General features: G+C 44.9%; 1 protein-coding gene across 1 annotated transcript; it reads left to right on the plus strand.

Moving 5' to 3' along the window:
- The first annotated feature begins 15614 nt into the window (after window positions 1-15614).
- Window positions 15615-16541, plus strand: LOC108800813 (olfactory receptor 2A12-like). Its single transcript, XM_018572824.1, has one exon. It carries the CDS (start codon window positions 15615-15617, stop codon window positions 16539-16541), a length of 927 nt encoding a protein of 308 aa, XP_018428326.1.
- Window positions 16542-17786: the final 1245 nt, after the last annotated feature.

Genomic DNA, 17786 nt, shown 5'->3' on the forward strand with positions numbered 1-17786 from the left:
GCGCCGGGAGTGTCGGATGAACGGATGATCCGACACTCTCGTCGCAGAGATGGGGGGCCCGCTGGCCGCTGGGTACCGATCCGGCGCTGGGCCCCCTAGAGGCCGGAGGCCCTGGTGCGTCCGCACCGCCTGCACCGGCGGTAGTTCCGCCACTAGATCGGACGGCTATAGAGCCACCGATCACTTATATGTGAAACAGCCAGTAACGCAAGCAGAAAAAAAACACATCTATTTACGGCAACCCGCCTATGGGAGTTTGCCGTACGTCTGTTTTTTTGCAACAGGCGGACGCAAGCAGTTAAAGTGGACCTTTATCCCCCTTTGCCTATAATCACATCAGCATACAGCTCTACATGCTGATATGAAATCGTCTTACATTCATTAGCTAAACAAGCATATTTTTATTTTACTTACCATTTCTTTTTTTCCACTTCCTGAACCTGAGTCCTCTTTGAAGTGCTGTCCCACACTGTACTCGTGGCCCCTCAGGCTCACGGCTCTCCTAGCCTCTCCAGTTCTCTCCCAGCCCCCCTGGCTGTCTTAAGGTGCCCATACACTGCTCGATTCTCGTACGAGAATCGCAAGAAATACCGCGATCGTACGAGAATCGAGCAGTGTGAACGAAGACGTCTTTTGTCTAATGAGCACGCTAGAAAACCAGCCGAAAATCTTACGATTTTCGGCTGGTTTGAACGGTGCTCGGGAGACAAATGGCGAACGGGCCGGTGTGCACACGCGCACACTGCCCGTTCAGCATTGCGGTCATGGGAAGCCCGCCCCTCAGGGGGTCGGGCTTGCGATGATCGAGAGTACGATCTGCCTGTCCAAGATGGGCAGATTGTACGTTTTTTTAATCACTTTATAACCATTGTACAGTGTATGGCCACCTTTAGAGGGATACCTTTCTTACCTGCTACACACCATTGCTTACCGTGGCCTGCTCCCCCACCACTCTTCCACACTTTCGTTCCCAAATAAAACACGCCAGACCTATATGGAGTTTAAAGGCCACAGCAGCCACTTGTTTTCTTTAATTAAATATAAAACTTCAGTACAAAAATAAACCAAGATATTCTCTGTAATACACCAACAGGTAAAACCACAGTGTAAACAACAACAGTTTTACGTCCCCCAGGTTTCCGGGTCCCTGAAGGCACATATTGCAACAAAAAAGGAACACCGCACCATAACCAAATGTGTCTACGGCTTCAGATGCCTAGTACTGGGTCCCCAGCCGCAACACCACCGCCTCGGGGACGTCTCTCTGTCAACCATAGACCCATCCAGACCAAAATACTTGCTCGACCCTTGAGCACCACTTAAACGGACACCCACACCTGTGATGGGTCCCCAAAAACATTTTGCATAAAAAACTGCGGCATCCCTGCTACCTTCAAGGACCCTAAACCGCCCACGACTGTTGTGACGAAGCCAACTGGAACCTAGACAGAGAAAAAAAAACAAAAAAAAACACTAATTCGGAAATTAACAGACATCGCATCACTTGGGGCAGGCGGGCGGGAATTACCTTCTCCTGTTGCAAGATTCCTCAAACTGGCCTCTTCCTGCCTCATCCCCAGGATCCCCACCCATGGAAATCCCACCCTCTCCCACTAGTCTCCAATCAGGTAAGAGACCACTTCTTTCCTGTTTCTAATTCCTATACTTCCCACTTTTAACCCCACCCCTTATTTGCCTGTCTCCCCTTCTCCCCCTGTCATGCTGTCCCTCCGCACAATTCCCTTTCTTCCTTGTGCTCCATGACTTTCTGGTATAATGCAGTGTTTTTATGAATGGGGGGGGGAGGGGGTGCAGTAAGTAATAAGCAGACCTTGCATTTTATTCCAAGGTCCACTTTAAGTGGAATACCAGCTACAGAGCAATCACTTCTGTAGAACCTTCACATATAATGGTCTCCTCAGTCTTTGGCTCATCTCAACAAAGTGCAAAGCAGCAATTAAATGAAAACTGCAGAATTTCTGGAATAAAGACATTACGTGACTGTACCATAGATACTGGTCAGCTACCACAGTTAGAGTCTCGAAAATGAATACATCTTATTTAAACTGTTTGGAAGCAAAGACATAAGGAGAGTTGGAGACCACCATGACAAGACTAGAGGGCCTTACATAATATGAAAGGGGAATTCATTAAAATGTTACACATTGTCAAATCTTCTGAGACTGAGAGCTTCTGGGCTGTACTCAATGGGGGTGACTGACACTCAGCCTCATCCTCTGCAAAAAAATAAATAAAGTCACCGGCACTCCAAATGATCAAGTCAATAAGTTTATTGACCCGAGTGATAACACATCTAGTCTTATTGACTTGATCATTTGGAGTGCCGGTGACTTTATTATTTTTTTGTACGTTTTGACGGAGGCATCCGTTGTTGCTGCTGCACCCGCCCTGATACATTGGGCATTTTCCGTTCAGGAGTGCGAAGGGATATATGGACTTTTGATTATCCTCTGCAAAGACCAACCAGCATTCACCAATTTGTCTCATTGGTCCACTCCATTCTGACTCCACACTCTGGCCACCAGACCTAGCAGGCATAGTGTTCTCTCAGTGTAGTCACTTCTATATGGCTGTGGCACACCTTCGTTTGGGGCAACTTCCATCGCTCTATCAGTACTCAGAAGATGAAGAAGACAGGTAAGGGATACACACTTTATTTCAGGCTGAAGAACTTTTACTGAGAACATATCTCACTTAGCAGATCAGGCATTCACTTCAAGTGGAGGTCCAGTTACTGCAACGAGTCCAAAATGTAATAGATCTACCAAAGAAGATTTTGCTGCCATATACAATTTCCATCTGTTGCCGTTCTCCATAGAAGGTCTGCTCGATCTTGCTGCCATTATCAGTCTTCAGGGTATGTGGTGGCCAGCATCATTACACGGCTGGGGCTCACAGGACTTCTGGAAAGAGAGATGTTCACCGGTCATTACGTGATTCTGGAGTTGAATTTGGACAGACTGCTCACCACCACCGCTCCAAAAGAACAAGTTAAAGAACCTGTAGAATCAAGGTATGTATAGTGTTTGTTTAAAAACAAGGTGGCTTTGGAAAGTAACATTATTATTTCAACCCTGGTTGATGCATCTGTTAATATGTAGCAGTCTTTTATCTACAAGGGCCTCTGAAGCATCCGATGATACAGGGAATCGCTGAAGGACAGGGTAGCTCCATCAAGTAATCCCAGAGCAGGCCTATGTGTCTCGAGCACTGAAGGGAAGGGAATTACTCCAACATATGCCACTGCAGAATCACTTTCACTACCCGAAATCCAGCGCCCTTTCACTTAGAGGAAAGGTTTCCCCAGTTATAGAGCAGTGTATTTCCATGCAAGGGGGGAATGTACGGAGCCATGCTTTATAAGCACCCCTTACAAAGATGTCTCATGGTCCTCTTTAAGGAATGAATCTGAAGTATATAAGTATGTTGTTGAATCAACAAACTTAAAGCCCATCTCCAGGCTTTGCACCACCCCTTTTCGTAGCATCGCCATCACAATTCACAAACAATATATATATACCCTATATTGCCAAAAGTACTGTTCTCCTGGCAACCGCCAAACCCAGACATGTCCATCGGATTTCCAGACAGAGAAGTGTGATTGGTCACTCCAGAGAACACGTCTCCACTTCTCTAGAGTCCAGTGGCGGCGCGCTTTACACCACGGCATCCCACGCTTTGCATTGCACTTGGTGATGTCAGGCTTGGATGCAGCTGCTCGGCCATGGAAACCCATTCCATGAAGCTCTCTACGCACTGTTGTTGTGCCAATCTGAAGGTCACACGAAGTTTGGAGGTCTGTAGCTATTGACTCTGCAGACAGTTGGCGACTTCTGCGCACTGTGGTCTTCAGCATGCGCTGACCCCGCTCTGTCATTTTACGTGGCCTACCACTTCGTGGCTGAATTGCCGAGGTGTTGGATTATATACACCTGTGGCCATGGAGGTGATTGGAACACCTGAGCCCAATGATTTGGAGGGGTGTCCCAATACTTTTGGCAATATAGTGTATATGTATATACCATTTTTCTAGGTGTCTTTGTTCCAGTCCAGTGATGTCACAAGTTCTCTATGCTCTCTTCTTCCTCTGACAGTGAGCAGTTCCTAAATGCTGTAGAAAGTGGCATCATATGGTAACAACATTCTCTTGCTGAGGCCTGTTGATCCCCACGGTGTACTAGAGGTGGGTTCATGGTGATAGGCATTATTCAACCCTTAAGAGGAGTGGTGCCAGTGGGCCTGTAGGGGAGAGCTTCACAAATTTGTCTGCTTTGGGGAATTTCTTTTTTTTTTTGCTTAAACTGGAAATAGTCTTTAAAGGGAAACCAGCCTTGGGTCAAATAAACTATTTTTTAAATTTATTTTTAATGCAATATTTGTTTTTACTCCACCAGATTTTGGAGTGCATCTGTGGAAATGTGTACCCTTTTAGCCGACTGAGCATTTGTGAGGTCAGGTACTGATATTAGAAGACCTGGCCCTAAAGGTGTTCAGTGGGGTTGAGGTCAGAGCTCTGTAAAGGACACTTGAGTTCCTCCCCACCAAACTGGTCAAACCATGTCTTTATGGAGCTGGCTCTGTACACAGGGGAAAGTTATTCTGGAACACAAAAGGGCCTTCACCAGACTGTTGCCACAATAAGGGAAGAACGCAATTTTCTATAATGTCTTTGTAGCATTAACAGGACTTTCACTGGAAACACCTGAACTCAATCATTTGGAGGGGTCCACAAACTTTAGGCCATATACAGTAGTAGGTGTGATGGCCAGTTGTTCACACACCTTAGACCACATTATTTAATGCACCCACTAGCACTTGCTCTGTGGAAAGGCCAACTAACTTTCCGGCTTCTGAATTGTAGTGAGAAAACTAGAGGACTTGGAGGAAACAAAAGGAGTAAGAGCATTAAAACTCTATGTAAATGGCGTACTTGCATATCCACCCACGTTCAATGAAGCCTATATACGGCTACTACCCAAACCAGGCAAAGACCCACTCCTTCCGGGATCCTATCGGCCTATTTCCCTCTTGAATCAAGATGCCAAGCTATTATCAAAATTGTTAGCCAATAGACTAGCTGCCATGCTGCCAAAGCTTATAGCACCTGAACAAGTAGGTTTTGTATCAGGCCGCTCGGCAGTTATCAATATTAGGAAAATTCTAGCATCCCTAGAAAAAATAAGATTGTCCAGTCCTTCTCGGTGTCCACAGGCGCTCTTAGCCCTGGATGCCGAGAAGGCCTTCGATAGTGTTAACTGGGGCTGGTTAAAACTAGTTCTGACCCGTATGGGATTCTCAGGCACGTTTCTTAACTTTATATCAACCATGTATGATTCGCCCACGGCACGGATATACACATCCACTGCCCTCTCCTCACCATTCAAATTACACAGGGGCACTCGACAGGGATGCTCTCTATCCCCATTACTTTTTAACTTAGCCATTGGACCTCTTTCCAGACTTTTGGTATCATCCTCACTGTACTCTGGTATTAGCCTGGGACCTTACGATGTAAAACTGTCAATGTTTGCTGATGATATCCTCCTACTTCTCTCCGACCCATCCAACCAAATACCTAACATATTAGATCACATTACATCTTTTGGTTCCTTTTCAGGGTTAAGTGTTAACTGGGGCTGGTTAAAACTAGTTCTGACCCGTATGGGATTCTCAGGCACGTTTCTTAACTTTATATCAACCATGTATGATTCGCCCACGGCACGGATATACACATCCACTGCCCTCTCCTCACCATTCAAATTGCACAGGGGCACTCGACAGGGATGCTCTCTATCCCCATTACTTTTTAACTTAGCCATTGGACCTCTTTCCAGACTTTTGGTATCATCCTCACTGTACTCTGGTATTAGCCTGGGACCTTACGATGTAAAACTGTCAATGTTTGCTGATGATATCCTCCTACTTCTCTCCGACCCATCCAACCAAATACCTAACATATTAGATCACATTACATCTTTTGGTTCCTTTTCAGGGTTAAAGATTAACTATAACAAATGCGAACTGCTCCCTCTATCCACCGGTCAATCAATAAACATGTCCACGTGGCCTGAAAGGTACAAGATACAAATCAAACATCGCTCCATTAGATACTTAGGTATTCAAATTCCCTGCTTAGCCACCGAGATTTACACGTTGAACTATACACATCTCATTCAGACTATCACAACCGAGCTCAAGAAATGGCGTGATTTACCACTCTCCACGCTGGGCAGATGCCATCTAATAAGGATGATCAGCTTTGCCCGATTACTATACCCAATGCAGACTATTCCAGTATTGATAAAACACAAAGACATCCAAACATTAAATAAGGCCTTTTCCCTATTTATCTGGAAAGGGAAGAGATCCAGAATTGCTCTCTCTAAACTTCAATGTCCCACCCACCAACTGGGAGCAAATATACCTAATGTTCGTTTGTATAACTTAGCCAGTATTTTCCGCCATGCTCGGGATTGGATATCAGACACCTAATTTTTTACCAATACCCCCTAGAACGACAACTGGTTTATCCTTGGTTGCTGTCGGGTGTCCTACATACTCCTCTCCCACGTCTTCCCCCCCATATCAAGCGAAATATACTCTTAAGAGATACTATCATAACCTGGCGGGAAATAAGGAAATTGTACAAACTACCAGGAGTGACTTCCCCACTACTCCTACTCATTCATTCATACTCATGATTATACTTTCCCCATTCCCTCTTTCTCTTTAATTTTTCTTTAATTTAGCTCAATAACTTGAGATAGCAACTCTGACACGCTCTCCTAATACCCAACAACTACTCTTTTTCATACACTCCATGGATGTTATGTTATTAAGGCTATTCAAACTGTCATTAACAACTGTCACTCTGGCTATGGTTAAGTTTTGAAGTTTATATTTCTTGTGTACCTCATTCTGTGACGGTATCTCTAATAATTGCAGTGATGTGCACTATTGAGATATGACGGTGGATGTTTCCACAAATCTTTTTCTTTTCGAACAAGTGTCTATACAATGTACACCGTGGATACCTGTTAATTGTACTGTATTTAAACTACAATAAAAATTGACATGCAAAAAAAATATGGCGTACTTGGTGGAAACTGAACCTAAAAGCTTCATGTAGATAATGTCACTCGAGTTCCTCCACACCAAGCTGGTCACACCATGTCTTCATGGAGCTCTCCTTGTGCTCAGAGGCACAGTCATGGTGGAACAAAAAAGGGTTTTCCCCAAACTGTTACCACAAGGTTAGAAGTGTACAATTGCCTATAATGTCTATGTATGCTGTAGAATTAACAGGACCCTTCAGTGGAAAAACTTGAACTCAATCATTTGAAGGGGTGTCCATATAGGTAAGTATGATGTTTAGGTGTCCGCAAACTTTTGGCCATATAGTATAGATTTAATCTGTGCAGACTAGGGATGCACCGATACCGATACTAGTATTGGTGCCAATACCGAGTATTTGGGTGAGTAAGTACTGGTACTCGCCCAAATACTCTGATACTTACATCAGATACCGGAAATTCCGGTCAGAGGGAGATCTCCCTCTGACTGACAGTGACGAAGGAATATGGAGCCAGCTTCCTTTCCAATCCGGAAGCCAGGAGGGGGGTTATGACCCCCCTCCCGGCTTCCTGATTGGCCAGGAAGCCGGCCTCACTTGTTGCTAGGCATCCTGGGTTCCTAACCAATCAGGAAGCTGGGCGGCACGTAAAGATCGACAGGAAGCCAGGCTGCCTAAGAACAAGTGAAGCTGGCTTCCTAGCCAATCAGGAAGCTGGGAGGCGGGTCATGACATGCCACCCGGCTTCCTGATTGGCTAGGAAGCCAGCTTTACTTGTTGGTAGGCAGCCTGGCTTCCTAACCAATCAGGAAGCCAGATGGCACGTCATGACTTGTGTCCCAGCTTCCTGATTGGTCAGGAAGCCACGCTGCATGGCAACAATTGAAACCAGCTTCATAGCCAATCAGGAAATTGGGAGATGGATCATGACATGCCGCCCGGCTTCCTGATTGGCTATTGTTGGTAGGCAGCCTGGCTTTTTGACCAATCAGGGAGCCGGACGGCACCTCATGACTCTCCAGGCCGGCTTCCTAAAGCCAGGAAGCCAGTCAGCCTCAGCAAGTGAAGCCGATGTTCTTTCACTAGAACAACAGCTTCACAGGCAATCATAAAGCCGAATGATGGGTCATAGTCCACCGCCCGTCTTCCTGACAATCGGGGCACATGGCACCGGTATGGGTACACAAAAAAAACATCGGTACGTGTACTCGATACCGAAAAACAGGTATTGGTGCATCCCTAATACAGACCATTAAACAAGAGAAAGTAGATTTGGTTTCATGTATCTTCAACAATAAAGAGCCTTTAGGCAGCTCCCAAGATCCTCTTCACTCACTGCCCCCTTAGTTCTCTTTTTGAAGTTAAAGGAGAACTGTGTGGTGAGTGGAAATCACTCATCCTCATAGCTCGAGCCGACGTGTGACCATAAAACTGTCACAGGTCGGCTCAACAGATCAGGAGGTGAGCGAACACATACCGTCACTCGCTCACTTCTCGATCATGTCCCTGCAGAGAGCGGTGACCGCCAGTCATGGCTCCCTGCAGGGATTCCCCCCTTCCCCGCTCCGATCCTCCAGCGCTGACTGTAATGAGCGGACGGGGGCGGGCTCTAGATAGGCGGAGCCAGCTGTCACTCACGCAGCTGGGTGGAACTCAACAGTAATGTCGCGGTCTCAGTATACCGCGAGCTGTGGCTCGGGAGGACAGTAGTATATGTCCTCCCGTGACCCTTCAGAGAACTATGGGGAAAAACACTTACCCCATAGTTCTCTTTGAATCACAAATGTCCAAAGCTGATTAAGAGAATGACACAAAGGGGTTGATTTACTAACCTTATAAACACACCACGAACAAGTATACACCTCTGTAGTGTGTTCCCTCCCAGCATGATCTATGGGTGGAATCTAGACACCTTTGTAGTGTGTACACACCCAGCAGGTGTGTTGTGCATGAATTGCAAGGTGATGTTGTGTAAATTAGCTCTACATTGTGTTGCTTGCGTTGATGAATGCAGGAATGTAAATGCATGAGCTAACCATTTTTGTCTAAACTGTGGAGCAGCATTATATATGCATCATGTGCATGATTTTTCCATATATGGCATTAGTGGAAATATGCTTTTAGAGACTTTTTGGTTGATAAATACGTTTTGCTGTGTGAAAATCACACGCACCTGGTGCGTGCGTGTGTTTAGGTTAGTAAATCACCCCCAAAGTATCAAAGTTTGTATATGTTGATACTTGGTGCTGCCCGATCCACTGGGCCATGAGAGCCATTATAGTAAATAGGGCATTCGTCAAAAATGTCAATAGAAGTTTAATCCCCTTACAGAGGCAGAAACTTGTTCCCTGTATACGTGTACTAGCAATGCACCTGGGCCTTCAGGGCATTCGCTTTAATTTACTGTGGACAAAAATAACATTAAAAATTGAATGTAAAATCTCTTGTTGAAATGGTCTCGTTGTATTTTTAAACCTGTAATTAATCTCTAGAGCTGGTTAACGATCAAAGAGTCTGTATGGAAGGATTTATAATCAGCTGTGCTGTGGCATTGTCGGGAGGGAGTAGGAGACTCGTTAGTCTACACGTCTGTGATTTGTAGTTAGGTTTGTGATTGTTCTCTATAACATTCTGCAATTTAATAGACTGGTTTTGTTTCTAGCTGGAAATTCTCAGTCAGCTTACTATACAGTATGTCATGTCGTTTTTTTCCCCCATAAAACACCATTTAAACTTTTAATCATCCATCTCAGAGCTGCCGACCCCCTTCCAGCCATTCTCAGTCACTTCCTGTCTACATGCAGATGTAGACTTGATGGACTAATGTCTTTATTCAACCTCAAATACTATGTAACTATGATTCAGCATGTGCCGCACACCACTGCTCTGCGCCATCTGCCTGATAGTGACCACAATGGACCATGCCTGTGCACTGAGGACACCCGGGGGTGTGTGACACTTGTCACCCCAATACAGGACACAAGGACCGTCACGGCAGGGTCACCAGGTATTGTTTTAATGAAAGCTGCAGATTTAAAATAAGTTTTAAAGGACATTAAATGTAAAACCAAATACTAAAACCTCATATAACCTTTACCATGCTAATGTCATCTCAAAAGTTATTTTCAAGTTGCAGATTTTATTAATACAATGCCTGAAAATTCTGCCATCGTTTAGGAATTCCCAGCTGTAGGGTGACTACTCTATGTCCCCGTTTCCCAATTGATTTCCTACATTGTCACCCTGTTACATACACTTTTAGTAGAGACTATAAGGCCGTGTTGACACTCATTGCGCAGGTATGGTACACCGTTGTCACAGTCAGGAAGCTGATCCACAGTGATGCAATGCAGCTATAACTGGAGCAGGGGCATATAGACAGGAAGTGGCTGAAAGAGGCCACTTTGAGCATTGAGATGCAAAAAAAGGATAAAAAAGTTGAGGACGTGCAATTGTTTTATACACATAGCATTTTATAAAACTACACTTTACCCGGTTATGCTTTACAAATCCTTAAACATGATAAAGCTTATTTGGGATATTTAGTTATTAGTTGTGTTGGAACTCCTTGCACAGACTCAGAGAGAAACACAAGCACACAGTTTGATATGCATGCTGCACATGGCTTGGCTAAAAAAGGAAGGAAGCCGCAGCTTTATTGTCTAACTTTTTCAATAAAACAGTTATAACATGGATATATTACAGAACACTGCCATCTAGTGACCGGAAATGTATACTGCAGGACTTGTTGCGATAAACACAGTAGTATTATTATTATTATACAGGATTTATATAGCGCCAACAGTTTGTGCAGCTCTTTACAATATAAGGAAGACATTACAATCACAATACAATTCCAGACAAGATGGTAAGGAGGGCCCTGCCCCTGATGGCTTACAATCTAAAAGGGGAGGGGCCAGTGATACATGAGGAGGTAGCTGTGTGGTGATGAATTGTTTAATAATGTGATGGTTGACTGGTTAGGTTGAGGTGGGATCGGCTTCCCTGAATAGATGAGTCTTAAGGGATCGCCTAAAGGCAGTCAGAGTGGGAAACAGACGGACAGGTTGGGGGCAAAGAGCTCCAGAGGATGGGAGAGACTCTAGTGAAGTCCTGGAGGTGAGCATGGGAGGAGTTGACAAGGGAGCTGGAAAGCAGAAGGTCTTGTGAAGAGCGGAGGGGACAGTTAGGGTGATAATTTGAGACAAGGTTGGAGATATAGCCGGGGCAGAGTTGTGGATGGCTTTGCAAGTGGTTGTTAACATTTTGAATTTTATCCTTTGGGCTATTGGAAGCCAGTGCAGGGATTGGCAAGGTTGGAGATATAGCCGGGGCAGAGTTGTGGATGGCTTTGTAAGTCATTGTTATTATTTTGAATTATATAGACAGGAAGTGGCTGAAAGAGGCCACTTTGAGCATTGAGATGCAAAAAAAGGATTACAAAGTTGAGGACGTGCAATTGTTTTATACACATAGTACTTTATAAAACTACATTTTAGTTTTATGCTTTAAAAATTCCTAAACATGATAAAGCTTATTTGGGATATTTAGTTATTAGTTGTGTTGGAACTCCTTGCAGAGCCTCACAGAGAAACACAAGCACACAGTGTGATATGCATGCTGCTGCGCATGGCTTGGAAACAGGAAGGAAGCCGCAGCTTTATTATTGTGGGCAGCACAGTGGCGTAGTGGTTAGCCTTGCAGCACTGAGGGTCCTGGTTCAAATCCCAGCCAGGTCACTATCTTCAAGGAGTTTGCATGCATGTTCTGCTTGCGTGTGTTTCCTCCAGGTACTCCGGTTTGCTTCCACACTCCAAAGACATGTTGGTAGGCTAATTGGCTCCTCTCTAAATAGGCTATCTGTGTCTGCATGTGAGATAGGGACCTTAGATTGTAAGCTCCTTGAGCGAAGGGACTGATGCAAGTGCTGCGTAAATTGTCAGTGCTGTATAAATAATAATAATAATAATCTACCTTTTTCAATAAAAAATGTATAACATGGATATAACAGAACACTGCCATCTAGTGACCGAAAATGTATACTGCAGGAGTTGTTGCGATAAACACAGTAATGTGTATTCTAACAAGTTGATCTACTGTACTTTAAGAGCAGAGATGAATGTTCTGTATATGAAGCTGCATATACATTGTGACATAGTGACATAGTTGGTAAGGTTGAATAAAGACACAGGTCCATCCAGTACGTGTAATATATAGTACACCATATGGACAAAAAGTGTGCGGACATCTGAAGTTGGTATGAAATTTTGTTTACCCCATCCATCCGAACCACCAAAAAAATACTTTGGAGTATGTCTGTGCCCAATCAGCCAAAAGCAGACTTGTGAGGTCAAGTACTGTTGTTGGATGAGAAGATCTGGCTCATAGTTGGTATTCCACATCACCCCAAAGGTGTTCAGTGGGGTTGAGGTCAGGGCTCTGTGCAGGACACTCGAGTTCCTCCACATCAAAGAGGTCAAACCATGTCTTTATGGAGCTGGCTTTGTACACAGGGGACAGTTATGATGGAACAGAAAAGGGTCTTCACTAGGGATGCTCCGATACCACTTTTTTAAGACTGAGTACTCACTGATACCAATTACCAATACTTTTTCTTAAAGGGACAGGTCACATTTTTTTCTAAAGCAATACAAAATCATGATTTCAGGTCAGTTTCTGAACATGAAATGAATATTTAGATCATGCCATTGCTAACTAAGGCTTGTATCCCCCTAGTGGGGAAAATCCAGACCAGAACACTGTATAGTCTGGCACAGCTATACCCAATTCTGCATACCTGGCTTTATATTATAAGAACTTTATATTATAAAGCCAGGTATGCAGAATTGGGTATAGCTGTGCCAGACTATACAGTGTTCTGGTCTGGATTTTCCCCACTAGGGGGATACAAGCCTTAGTTAGCAATGGCATGATCTAAATATTCAGTTCATTTCATTATTCAATGTCTTTTTTTTATATTACGAGTACTCATGAAAATACTCGGTATCGCCGCCGATACCAATGCTTGTATCGGTATTGGAGCATCCCTAGTCTTCACCAAAGTGTATCTGTTGGTATTTGTGCCCAATCAGCCAAAAGAGCATTTGTGGGGTTGGGTACAGCTCATGGATGAGAAGGCCTGGCTGGTGTTCAGTAGTGTTGAGGTCTGGGCTCCGTGCAGGCCACTCAAGTTCCTCCACACCAAACTGGTCAAACCATGTCTTTATGGAGCTGGCTTTGTACTCGGGGACAGTCATGGTGGAACGGAAAAGGGCCTTCACCAAACTGGTACCACAAGGTTTGAAGAGCACAATTGTCTAACATGTCTTTGTGAAATATATTATTAATGGAACCCTTCACTGGAGACACCCAAGCTCAATCATTTGGAGGAGTCCACAAATGTTAGGCCATATAGTAGGTGTGATGGTCAGTTGTTCACAAGCCTTTAGCCACATAGTGTAGTTGCACCCACTAGGACCTGCTCTGGGAAAAGGCCAGCTAACGTTCCAGTTTCTGGGTTGCACTGAGGAAACTAGAGGACTTGGAGAAAACAAAAGCAGTAAGAGCACCAGAACACCCTGCAGATGGCGTGCATGGTGGAAACTGAACCTAGAAGCTTCATGAAAATACTTTAATGACTATTGTGAAACCTGACCACTGGACCCATTAGTGTTGAGCACTCAACCCCACTCTGTGGCTTTATAAATGAGGATGAAAGCAGAAGAATGATATCCACACAAGAGCGTGCATGGATTTGTCTTGGGTACAGGTCAAGGTAAATATGTCTAAATTGTGAAAATAATGATTCCGTCTTCTCACCATCCTCTTGTTTAGGTTCTCGAGGTTCTTTGAATTCTAAATACCAGAATGTCAATAATTATACTCATCGGCTCCCTCACCGTCTTCTCCCCATCCTCTTGTTTAGGGTGAAGGTTCGTCTTTATCTCCAAGGGGGGTTGTCAATGTCAAGTTTCATGATATGAAGACCTTCTGGACATTGTTTCAGTCAACGTTGCCATTGCTTGACCTCTGTGATTGCCCCAACCATCCAATAATCCATCATGGATGAAGCTGACTGTGGACCAGATCTGTAGGAGCTCCACAGTGTGAAGGTTCTCGAGGTTCTTTGAATTCTAAATACTAGAATGTCAATAATTATACTCATCGGCTCCCTCAGCGTGTCCGTCTATGTTTACAATTTCTTCATAAAATTTCCTTCAGGGACCAAAATTGACTCCGCAAGTCTTAAAAAACCGCACACATTGATACTCCTCTTCATATGAATGCACATGATCTGTTCTTCCAAAATGTTGATTTATCCAGAATAAGTCATCAGAAGCTTTATATCTGTCCTCCTTGTGCCGGTCACTCATTAGAATCACAAAATTGTATCAAAATGTCCATTTAGCTTGTTTATAATTTTATTGAAAACACAAATTTTTTGGGGTTGCCTTATTGATAATAAAACCCCATCGTCAGTGACACAACAGCAGACCTATGAATGGGGCGGAGCCTAGTAGTGTCTACATTGTATGCTGTAAGGAGAGAATGACCAGACCTGTCTGCAGGGAGACCAGTGTCCTGTTTCATGCACCGGAAGAGAGTAAAGGTCGAAGTCTATGCGCTGGTCAGCACGTTTTCAGGGTCAAAGTTGATGGAGAAAAATATTTTGATGGTCAAAAAAAAAGTGAATGTCAGACTTCTGGTATAAAACCTCCGGATTGCACACTGGAGACTGGAAGAGCCCCCCAAAAAGTATCTGTCATTTTTTTTTTTAATAAGACGGCATTTACAAATTCAATTTTTGAATTCTTTTGTTTATGTTTAAAGAGAAATGAATGGTGACACATTGAGAGACAGGGGCAGAGAGTTGTCACCCTAACAGGAAGTGAGGGCAGGATCACCAAGGATTATTTAACGGAAGCTGCAGATTTAAAAATAACTTTTCAAAGTACATTAACAGGTGAAAGCTTCTATGAGGTTTTAGGGATTTGGTGAGGATGCTTTTTAAGTTCCCTACAGGGTGACAACACAGGACCACAATTGAGAGCCAGGGACAGAGAGTTGTCACCCTAACAGGAAGTGCCTGAGCAGGGACCTTCATGGCAGGATCACCAGGGATTAAAAATAACTTTTCAAAGTACATTAAAGTGAAAGCTTCTATGAGGATTTAGTGGTTGGTGTAGATGCTCCTCAAGATGCTCCTCAAGTTTAGGGATTTGGTGAGGATGCTCTTTAAGTTCCCCACAGGGTCACAAAACAGGACCACAATTGAGAGACAGGGACAGAGTTTTCTCACCCTAACAGGAAGTGCCTGAACAAGGACCTTCATGGCAGGATCACCAGGGAATATTTAACGGAAGCTGCAGATTTTAAAATAACTTTTCAAAGTACATTAACATGAAAGCTTCTATGAGGCTTTAGCGTTCGGGTATAGATGTTCCTCAGGTTCCTCACTTGGGTGTAAATGCTCCTCAGGTTCCTCACTTGATATCGATTCCCCCCCGAGGATTCCCTCACAATGGACAACAAGAACCAGACGGTCTTCACGGAAATCATTTTGTTGGGGTTCACCGGAGACCGGACCATCAACATTCTGCTGTTTATTTTATTCTCCGTCATCTACTCGGTGACTGTTTTTGGAAACGGCCTGATCATCGGCATCATCCTGCACAACCATCACCTGCACACCCCCATGTTCTACTTCCTGTGCCTGCTCTCCGTCTTCGACTTGAGCTACTCGTCCACGGCCGTGCCCCGCCTCTTGTCAGACCTCTTCTCTTCGCAGAGGGCCATCTCGGCGCTGGCGTGCGTCCTCCAGATCTACGTCATCCTTCTCCTGGAGGGGTGTGAGTGTCTCCTCCTGGCCATTATGTCCTACGACCGCTACGTGGCCATCTGCCGGCCTCTCAGGTACCACGTCCTCATGCGTTGGAGTATCTGCTACAAGCTGACCGCCGTGATATTCATCTCCAGCTTCTTGATGTGCATTTTCCCCTCCATCTTCATGAGGATCACCATTTGCCACAACCGGATCAACCACTTCATGTGCGAGGTTCTCGCCGTCGTGAAGTTGGCCTGCGGTGATATTTCGGCCAATGAGCTGGTCATCTTCTCCATCAGCTTCGTGACACTCCTCCTCCCCTTCCTCCTCATTATAATATCGTACGTCTGCATTTTGTGGACTGTGCTGAAGATCCGGTCTGCCGGGAGGTCTAAGGCCTTCTCCACTTGCTCCTCCCACCTAGCCGTGGTGGGACTGTACTTTGGGACCGTGATGCTCATGTACTTCGGCCCGTCATCCCAGTACTCCACCGACCAGGAGAAGTACAGCTCCATATTTTACGTGATTGTGTCCCCCATGCTGAACCCCCTTATCTACGGCCTCAACAACAAGGAGGTAAAGGACACAATTAGGAAACTGCTGACAACACGGACTCCTGATTAACCCCTTCATGACTGAGCTTGTTTTCAGTTCATCTTCATAAATGACTGAAGCACTTTTGACATTTTTGCTGTGTGATTCTTCCACGTCAGTAATATACTTTCTTACTGTGCACCCACACATACACTATATTGCCAAAAGTATTGGGCCCGTCCCCCTCCAAATCATTGGATTCCAGTGTTCCAATCACCTCCATGGTCACAGGTGTATAAAATCACGCACCTCGGCATGCAGACGCTTCTACAAACTTCTGTGAAAGAATGGGTCGTTCTCAGAAGCTCAGTGACTACAACCCAGATAGTAAGGATAACTTGCCACACACTTGTGTCGGGGTTAAATTGTAATTCTTGTTTACTTGCTGCACACGTTCCTGGCAGGTTGTAGACTCGCAGAACACTCGCAGCACAAGTTCTAGGCGACACTTTTTGAATTTGTAGCACATTTGCTCGGCAAGTCTACAGCACGAGTCCTGCAGGTCTTAGCAAGAACTCTGCAAGCTCGCTGGTCTGGAGACTTGCAATGCAGACTTGCTGTAATTGTGCAACAAAATTGTGAAGCTCGGCAAGTCTGCAAGAGTTTAGCAAGTCATTTTCAAACTTGCAGCTCAATTACTTGCTATCTGGGAAGCGTGGTACCGTGATAGGTTGTCACCTGTGCAATAAGTCCATCCGTGACATTTCCTTCTACTAAATATTCCGCGGTCATCTGTTACTGGGATTATAACAAAGTGGAAGCAACTGGGAGCAACAGCAACTCAGCCAGGAAGTGGTAGGCCACGTCACATGACAGAGCGGGGTCAGCGCATGCTGAAGCGCACAGTGCGCAGAAGTCGCCAACTGTCTGCAGAGTCAATAGCTACAGACCTCCAAACTTCGTGTGGCCTTCAGATTGGCACAACAACAGTGCGTAGAGAGCTTCATGGAATGGGTTTCCATGGCCGAGCAGCTGCATCCAAGCCGCACATCACCAAGTGCAATGCAAAGCGTGGGATGCCGTGGTGTAAAGCGCGCCGCCACTGGACGATAGAGAAGTGGAGACGTGTTCTCTGGAATGACCAATCACGCTTTTCTGTCTGACAATCCAATGGACGTGTCCGGGTTTGGCGGTTGCCAGGAGAACGGTACTTGCCTGACTGCATTGTGCCAAGTGTAAAGAAAAATCGAGCCCGGCCTTCTCCTCCAACGTCAGTACCTGACCTCACAAATGGTGCAACATTCCCATAGACACACTCCTAAACCTTGTGGACGC

Source organism: Nanorana parkeri, unplaced genomic scaffold (assembly GCF_000935625.1).
Source record: "Nanorana parkeri isolate BGI_ZX_2015 unplaced genomic scaffold, ASM93562v1 scaffold2143, whole genome shotgun sequence".
Classification (NCBI taxonomy): domain Eukaryota; kingdom Metazoa; phylum Chordata; class Amphibia; order Anura; family Dicroglossidae; genus Nanorana; species Nanorana parkeri.

Bases quoted from the DNA above. Each gene is read 5' to 3' on its own strand.
- LOC108800813 (XM_018572824.1), top strand. From the start codon at position 15,615: ATGGACAACAAGAACCAGACGGTCTTCACGGAAATCATTTTGTTGGGG.